At 33.7% G+C, this 9,829-nt stretch overlaps 1 protein-coding gene across 1 annotated transcript in view; it reads left to right on the forward strand.

The window, feature by feature from the left end:
* The window catches only part of Smp_159350 (platelet binding protein-related), a gene marked incomplete at its 5' end in the record, with an annotated part of 32,383 nt that extends 28,877 nt beyond the window's left edge, over window positions 1-3,506 (forward strand). The window contains 2 exons of the mRNA XM_018796452.1: window positions 1,702-1,929; window positions 3,055-3,506. Of these exons, the coding sequence (XP_018650664.1) occupies window positions 1,702-1,836 (135 nt within the window). The 3' untranslated portion in view covers window positions 1,837-1,929; window positions 3,055-3,506. The remainder of the gene's footprint in view (window positions 1-1,701; window positions 1,930-3,054) is intronic.
* Between the last annotated feature and the right edge of the window lie 6,323 nt (window positions 3,507-9,829).

Below are 9,829 nucleotides of genomic sequence, written 5' to 3' on the forward strand. Positions count from 1 at the left end.
TGCTAGCCACTATCCATCTTTGCTTACCAGTCTGTCTAATTTAATAGAGTAATTTTGAATATCCGTAATATTAATAATAATAATAGTTGGCATTTCAAATCCTTTTTTATCTCCTTTTTTTACTAATCTAATCATGAAAAATGCTACTACTGCTATGTCTCGTTGTTAACTAATTCATCCACTTATTATTGATTTACTAAAGGCACATGATGAGGATAAGGCTATAGGGCGATTGCTTTAATAAGATGAGAGAGAGGAGAAGATATAGGGTCTTCATATTTTTGTTTTTATTATTATTATCATCATTATTTCTATTTTCACTATGATTATTCGCTCTTGTTATGGTCGTTTTGCCCACCTACATCTGCCCGGGCAAATTATATCGATCGATACGATACCAATATCCTTGGTCTACATATTTTATCTATTCATGTAAAACACTTGCATTCTAACATTAACTATTGTCTCTACCAATCCATTTTTTGGACCGAATAAAATCGATTGAAATGATGCAGTCTGACCTATGCTGAGTTATGATTGGTCAAATTTCATTCATCCATTTGTTCATATTTTTAGGCATGTAGTGAGAGACAGAAAAAAAAAACAGCTTAGGTTAGACACGACTGGCCTAAAAAGGATTCATTTTTATCTTTACCTCTTTTTTAACATCTCTCTCTCTCTCACACACAGTATTTTCTTTCTGTCTCAGCAATCATTTGTTTGTGTATAGAGAAAAAACAGCTTTGTTTTCAATGTTCATTTATTGGACTAAATTAGAACCGTTATTGTTGTTATTATTCAGTCCAGACCATTGATGATGATTATATATGAAGGCGAATAATCTTGAAGCTTGTTGTTTGTTTGCTTGTTTGCAGGACTAGAGAGAAAGAGGTGAATGATGATGTCTAAAATTGAAGAATTCTATATTTTATTTAGTAAATAGTTTATTAAATATCGCTTGGTGTTGATGTTATTTAATTAGGATGTATAGTTTATAGTGTTTTTTTGGCAAACAATACAGAGACGATTAACTACGTTCGTTCCTGATTTAAAGAGTTTATAATGAATAGACTTTTCTGCTTCTAAGCTCATGCCAACACTTATCTTCATATCCAAATACTGTTAAGCTTACTTATGTAAAGTGTCATCACTGACTGTTCGTTTGAACCTTATTGTGACATGTACGCAGACTACTACCTGGCTTGGATCTGCATGATAGCATAGCAAAGAATGACTTTCAATGTTCCACATGCAATCAGTCTTTACCTTGAAATACTTATACTATATATATTGTATTAAATCATTCTTTCTCATCAAATCATATTGTTTATGTTTAGTGGTTTATAATATCACTAATATTGTTGCTATTTCTACGACGAATAATTCCATCTGGTTTTTCTGATTTTATGTAACAATTTGAACTGATGCTTATATGTACCACGTTTCATGTTACTTATGACAAGTGTGAATAAATTGAATGACAAAATAACTTTCCGTCCTTCATACTTTTTGACATCATTAGGTTGCATATTCAAATGTTGCTTAGTCGACTTACAAATTGTGCTTATAACAGTTCTACTTAATTGGTGAAAATTATACTCCGTTATTTTACTCGCTTCGTAAATTTTTCTGAATACACTTTATTTACATTACACAATTTAATGACTATTTTTCTTTCTATATATTTATATACATATATAGGGACTTTATGTTGTGCATATTTTTCCACCATGTGATTTTTCCCATGCACAACTTGGCCTAGCTGCTCCGGATCTTCATAGACGTGTTGTCCAGGCGAATCAATCTCATTTATTAGTAGTTATAACAACAGTTTAGACGAATGTCATCTAATCATCAAATGTACTTTATTGGATAATATGTGTACTACAACATAATTTCTATGAAATTAGTTTAGTCAATTATTGTCAGGTGAGTATATTTTTCCCTATGTAATCATCTTCAAACTATTGCTATTGTTGCATCCATTCTCTTGTTTAAGTTAACTGTGATTCTCCAATTGATTCTTTATAAATCCTGTTTGAAAATGTCACCGTAATTCAAGGGTCACTAATGTTGTTTGTGTGTTAACCATCTTGTTGTCTAAATCTTAATGATCAGTGTTTATTTGCTTCATTAGCGCTGTGTCCAATCTAATTAACTTCATAAATCATCATTTTCCATTCATTTACATTGCTTGAGACCACGAATCGATCAATGTTCGACCACTATTGAAAACCTGGAAGCACTGGACGACCGTTTCGTCTTTGTATGGGGCTCCTCAGCAGTGCGAATCCACGGTCCCGCATGCGGAATTCTATCTCAGGACTTTCGGTCTCACACGCAAAATCGTAAACTCTAGACCACTGATCCGGCATCCAATGGTGTTACTGATATTTTATATTGTGTTTGTTCCAACATAGGCAGACATGTAGCACTTATAAGGATCTGTTTTGTTTTCTTTCACAACCGAATTATATGTTGTTATTTGCATTATAATAATGAGGTCCATTACATGGAACTATTCTGTTTGGTAGGTCATTGCCAATATCGGGAATGTGTATTTTCTTAAATTTATATCTATGTAGTTTAAAATATGTTATATGCACCCTATTCTGTCTCTATTGCACAGAAACCAGACATATGTAAAAATCATTAGCTCTGGAGAACGATGTTTGCAATTTACAGTGTTCTACTCCATCCTTCACTTCGCATAGTAAAAAGAATATATCTTTCTAGTCTATTCTTATCGTTTTATATGGTATCAATTTGTAATCCCAGTGATTGTATGTTTCTTGGGTGACATATGAATGTTATGTAATACAATGCCATGAATTATCATTCTCATGGAATCAACTAACTATAATGTGATCTCAACAGTTGTTATTATTGTCACTGTTCAGAAAATTAGTTTAGAAAATACTAATATGTCTAAGCCCTATTCTTTCATATAAGTGCCTTGTCACTGGTACCATTAACAATGTATTATGTGGCAATGTTGAATATAGATCGTGGAATTGTTATATATTTTTTAATTTTCATTGTTTTTTTATTTAGCCCTGCACTCTCATACATATAAAACTAAATTGCACACATACACACACCGGTGAGGCACTCATGTTCATGCATAATCATTTTTTGCGAACTAACAAACAAAGAACTCTACTATTGGATTCTGAAATTTCTTGATATGTGGAATTCCTGTCTGGTCCTAATTCGAAAGAAAACTCATCCATACATATGGGCAGCATCATCGTTCTTTACAATCTACATTCTTTTAAAGAAATACAACATGAACTGCAAAAATAAAATTATCAAAATGTTTATTGTGTATCCTGTTCCGTCCTGTTTTTTTTATTGATTCAGTTCATTTCCATTTTTAAATTATTCTACTGCACTGTACACTTGTGTATACGTATTTCTTTCTATCTATCTATCTGTGTGTGTGTTTATATCTTTCTCTCCGTCTATTATATTAACTGTTGCTTTACTTTATGCACCTAGTTACTGCATAGTTTGTTTCTTGAAAATAAAACTTCAGGGTATAAGTTGTATTACATCGTTTATCATCCATGCCCCGTTTACATATTTCTTTCTTCACTATCATTCGCCTAGAGAACACGAGTTTTATTTATTCTAAATTAACCTTTAGTCATGTAAAAACACATATACACATGGGTACAAACGAACACACATATATATACACATACAGTTGGCGCCCTTGTTTACTATTTATGTGCAATAATTCCTGTTTATAATTAGATTGTGTTCATTTCCCTTCGTGATTGTTTGTATCCAGTATCATATTTATATGTATATACATATAGATGAATAAATATAGGCATATATATGTGTGTGAGTGGTTGTACTCCTTTGTTTTTACATCCCGGTGGTCATTTGTCTTAGTATCTTCTTGCTGTTACATTGGTTATGTTACTATCCCATGTTTAATGAAACGTTACTTCAACATTAAGCCGTGATTATTGTTATTATCACTTTTGTTACTGTTATTAAATCAGTGCTACTCGTCTCAATGTTATCAGTTTGATCTATCCAATGTTATGTAAGAGAGTATAAAAACTAATGGTTCTACTGAAACACTACACATCAACTGAACCCGTTTTCTGAGGATGATTCTACTTACTTCTAGTACTACTACTACTACTACCACCACCACTGCTGCTGCTGATATTGTGCTGTTAATGTTCACCTTTGCTATTACTGAAGTAATATTTTCACCATCAGTGATAACGACGACGGCTGCACAGATTTATTATCGTTTCTTTACTTCTTGTCAGTTCTCCATCAAATAACACTACACTGTACAATAATAACTAATATCGTATCGTGATGATTACAATATAAAATCTTCTTACAACTATTTATTATCAATATTATTCTCATTAATATTCGTCATTACCAACATCATCATCATCCATTTGAATGATCCTAATTGAAGATGCAAAAATTCAACTTAAATAAACAATGTTTGTGTGTGTACAGTTATGGAAATATTGTTTGTTTGTCTGTATTTCTCGTTTCCTGTTGTATTGCTCCTCTTTTTTCTGATTTACTCTATCCACATTTTCATCAGTAAATAAGAGCAAACGTGTCCTTGTGTGTATACACAGTTTATGTGAGCATAAATGTAACTGTGTGTGTGTGTGTCCCTAGTGGTTTCCTGTACATTATTTATTTGCTATATTGATCGATTCCTTGTGTTACTCACTTCACCCTAGCTTGATTACTGTTTGCTACTACTACCATTACTGTTAACTCCTTTATACAGACAACACTTGTACACACAATTATATATATATATGTTTATTATTTTCCTTGCGACTTTTACATTAGAAACACGAGTATATATATACATCGGATGATCTCATGCTTCTCTCTGTATTCATCTCTGTTGTTATTTCTTCTAAGTGATACTTTGTTTCATCGTTTGTTCTTTCTTTTCTAATTCTCCCGTTCATATCGTATGGGTTAATTGTAACTATTCCCCTTTTTGTCCCGTTGAGTCCTACATATGAGCGTGTATGAGAGAGAGTGTGTGTGCGTGTTGATTCACACTGTTTTTACTCCTGTCTATTCCTCAGTTGTTTTCCTTCGTCCGCTTGCACTCATACAACTGTCAAACTTTTTTACTTATGAAACAGCACTAATAAAACTCGAGCAAATTTATTCAATTATCCCTTATTATTATCATTGATATTATTACTATTAATATTATTGTTATTATTGGTCTCTGTATCTATCTATCCATCTATCCAATTTTATCTATTAGATAATTACTGTGTAGGCACACAACGCAGTCACATACACAGGCGCACGTGTTTGTATTGTATAAATTACATTATCGAAAAAATGACCTTTCTCTTTATTTCTCTCTCTCACTCTCCAGATACATACTTCTCGTGAGATAGGTTAAACCAGCTTAGTTAGCGGCAAGGAATGAGTAGCTTGCCTATGATATCGTCATTTCTATTGACTTCGTAACTTTGGCTATGATTTTCTGTTGATTAAAAAATTTTTACATTTGAACAATAAGTCCTGTTGTTGTTCTTATTCTCTTGCAGGTTATAGCACTGTGGTAACCAATATGATATATTGTAGTTTTCTAATTATTGGCACACAGCATTACGGTATTATTGTGCAGTGTTTTCTACACCTGCAAGTAAAGAAACCAATAAGAGATCCTACGTGATTTAGATTTTATGATGTTGGATACATGGAACGTCACAATTGAAATGTACTGTGCAAGATTTCTTATAGAATTATGTTATTATATGATGCCTAGTGTATATATCCATAATAATCGATGGCAAATCGATTGATGAAGTAGTGAAACTTCATCAGTTGAGATGGCTGGGACATGTGTTACGTATGCCCAACCACCGACTGCCCCGACGTGCAATGTTTCATAGTGTAGGAGTAGGTTGGAAGAAAGCTAGGGGCAGCCAGACCAAAACGTGACACAAATCCATGAAGTCACTGACAAGTGGACTGAGCCATGTTGGTAGATGTAGACTACCTGGTTGGGATGCGCGAGATGATAGCAATCGATGATTAGAGACCTTGAATGACATGGCTCAAAATCGTTTTCAATGACGGAGGTGCATCCACTCTTTGTGTTCTACGAAATTCTAATCTTCTGAATTCTTCATGTCCTCATCCTTTTTCTCTTTTCAAATTTATTTCAATGGATTATACTTCTTCAATAACATCTTCAAACCCTTATCTTTCACATAATACTTATACTCTTACTACTTCTACCACTATGGGATTTGAGTAAACAACTGTATCTCTGTGCTAATGTGGTATGGCAACTTGAACTGATGTATGTACGTACGAAGTTCTACGTTGTGACTGACTGATATCCATAATTTCGCTTAGATTCTTAGTAGATGATTCTTCAGATTGTAAACATAATGAAAAGAGAGTTCAGATCGAGCTTTTAGGATAATTCTTATTCCTCATTATAGTATCGTAGCAAACTTGTAATCTAGAAAATATAGTCTATTTATGCTATAATTAAAATGTTTCTTATATCATTGAAACCGGTTTCACACATTGAGTGCAGCTGAAACTAGGGTGCATGAGTCTATACTTGGTAAAACGAGTTTAAAAATACCTCATCTAAGTAATAAATGCAAAGATTAGTTGTGATCGAAAATAACCTAAGTTCTTAGTTGTTCAGTCAATCACCATTCCCATAGCAATAAAAACCCATTAATGGAACTCAAATGAATAAAGTATCTTACTGAAAAGTTTATAACTGAGCATTTATAAGACCACTTCTGTCACTATAGTGTTTCTTCTTACAAGCCTGTGAATGGTTTTGTAACTTATTGCCTCTGTCTTCACGATTTATCGGTAGTATTGTTGATGTCGAGTGTTTCTAATTGAATCATGTGATTTCCGATCATCCTTGTGTGTTTAGTCCGTTTTAATAATGCTAACGTTTAAGGTAATCAGTCATGTCTAATTGGGCTGACTTACAAAATATATGACACTGCTTCTAAAATTCTAACATTTCACTAATATCAATGTGATGTTGTTGATCGGTGTTATATTCTTCTTACCTTAGGGTTAATCCAATTATCATATAAGCTTAGTCCTAATGTCATTTATTTTCACAGTTGAAATCATGAGTCAATTGAAGCTAGACCACCATCGAAAACCTGGAAGCACTGGACGGCCGTTTCGTCCTATTATGGGACTCCTCAGTAGTGCGCATCCACGATCCCGCACTCGCGAGATTCGAACCCAGGACCTACCAGTCCTCAGCGAATTCAATTAACTGTTCTATAAAGTTGTATATTATGTACAAACATTCGCGAATACTATCGTTACATTGGATATTACTGTCCATTGGCATAAATAGAGACTCATCATCATCCTGATGATGAGGCACTTCACTCTTCGAGAAAACTCATACAAACTGTTGTCATCGTAGTTATTCTACGATGTTTTGACTGGGTGAGTAATTTCGATATAGTTTATCAAAACATTTAAGAAAAACGGAAAGTTTAGATCAGAGGTTAACGCAAATCGTTAATTACAAGTGTCGGTGTGTTTTAATTTTCCACTATTCCTGTCTTAACTACCGCCGGATAATGTAGCAAACGAGCACGGTATTTGAGAAATCTTTTGAGTTCTACAGTTATTAGTCCATAATATATTAAGAGATAAACAGACGGTTTATGGTGCTGCCAGAGGTATGAGCGCGGTTGTTAACTCTTGGCCGACCACATGTTAGGGATCTCATCAGGAAACTGGGATAATAATAAATATATTTCCGTTATATCCCAATGAGTAGAAAAATTGTATTTCTGACGTTCCATGACTTATTGTAAGTCACTTCTTCAGAGTGAACTAATGACCGAATTTAAACTTGTGTTTCTTTAATTCGGTTATTTATTTACTCTGAAGAAGTGGCTTACACTAAGTCACAACGTCAGAAATACAGTTTTTCTACTCATTGGGATATGACAAAAATGTATTTATTATTAATTTTCTATCCAATGCTCAATTCATTTGCAACTATCAAGTCCAACCTTGGCATTATTACTTACAGGAAACTAGGATGCTTGTCGTCTTTACAACCCTGAATCATTGTCATAAAAGCTAAGGCACAACTGATTGAGGCAGGTTGCCATTAATCTTTCTGTACATTGTTCTTGATGTCTTAGCTCCATACTCTTCAGAATAGCCAACAACGGGAACTCATGGGGAAGAGTAAGCTGTCCTAAGAAGGTGCCTTCGCATGAAAGAAACACCGTAGTTTTACTCAGTACTATTGCCAATGCGACTTCGTGGTCAGTCATTAGGCCTGTTGACTTTAGTCTAACTATTCTTTAACCGACAGATATAGAAAGGCAGGATCAAACCAAATTAATCTCCCAACCAGTATACCCCACATCAATGTAGCAGCTCATATTAGGAGTGCTTACGTATGACAGTAATGATGATATTAATCGGTGTTGTAAATTAGAAATTAGTAGGTCTTATATTGACATCTCATTGGTAAAGTTAAGAGCTCTGAAAGGGTAAGAACAAAAAATACGTCAAGGTGATAAACTCCAATTAACATATTAAAATGACGTAAATTATGGAGAAATAATCCAATTAAAGTCCAATAAGTGTCAATATATAAAAATTAATTATAACTCATGTAACAGCGTAACACAAGACTAAACATAAGACTAAAGATAACTATGCACGTAGACATTGTTTGCGTTTGACTGAACTATGGGAACTTATAAAGAAGACAGGTTGACCTCTATACTCATGTCGAAAGGATAAAAAACTTGTCACAGAATACATATTCACTAAGGACCTACTGGCTACTAGTCATAATCAACATGGATACTTGTACGTACGTGCATTTATCCTAGTTACCACATCATAATGACACGGTCTGATGAAACCAATCAGATAAATAACGAGAGAAATCGAAATAATGTAGTAGTAATGGGAATGAGAATGACTGGAAGGAAAGGCATATATGGAGGAATACTGGAACTCATGATCTACAAGAAGATAAAGAGTGAGTGTATCTTGCTTACTGAGATTCGTCCTGAAGTATGTCATTTAACATATTTAACCACCAATCGATGTTATCAAGTAGACGTCATCCAGGATTTAGCAACAAGGCTCGAAACATTAGTCTATGATTTCATGGATTGATGCCTCGCTTTTGTTTAACCATTTCCAGATTTCTTCCAACTTACTCTCATACCAGCTGCCATGGCCCACTAAAGTAGACAGTAGGGTAAACAATAATACGCATATATCCGTATCCGTCATGTTTTTTTCAATAGATGTATTATATTATACCAAATTATGATATTTTACAACATTGGCAGCCGCAAAAACATTGTAACTGAGCATATGACTAACACGTAAACACATACATTAACAAAGTATACAAATAATCCAATTATATATAATCAATAATAAATTTTCACTGTTTGTAAAACAAGAAACCGCCCTTTCAACAACTTAAATGAAATTTAATAAACATTGAAAACGTTAAATCTAACTTCAATAAGAGATTTATTTAATTTAAAAGCGTTATGTTCATAGTGAAATGACAAAATTTGAAAAAATCGTTGTTCCTATGTCTTAACCAAATGACTAGGAACTATACAAACTGAATATTTAACATAATAGATAACACCAACCCAATCACACTTGATGGCGAAACTCTGGAAGAGGTGGAAACATTCAAGTACCTGGGGAGCATCGTTGATAAACGAGGAGGATCGGATGCAGATGTAAAGGCGAGGATTGGCAAAGCAATCACAGCATTTCTACAATTGAA

Source organism: Schistosoma mansoni, chromosome 2 (genome assembly GCF_000237925.1).
Source record: "Schistosoma mansoni strain Puerto Rico chromosome 2, complete genome".
Classification (NCBI taxonomy): domain Eukaryota; kingdom Metazoa; phylum Platyhelminthes; class Trematoda; order Strigeidida; family Schistosomatidae; genus Schistosoma; species Schistosoma mansoni.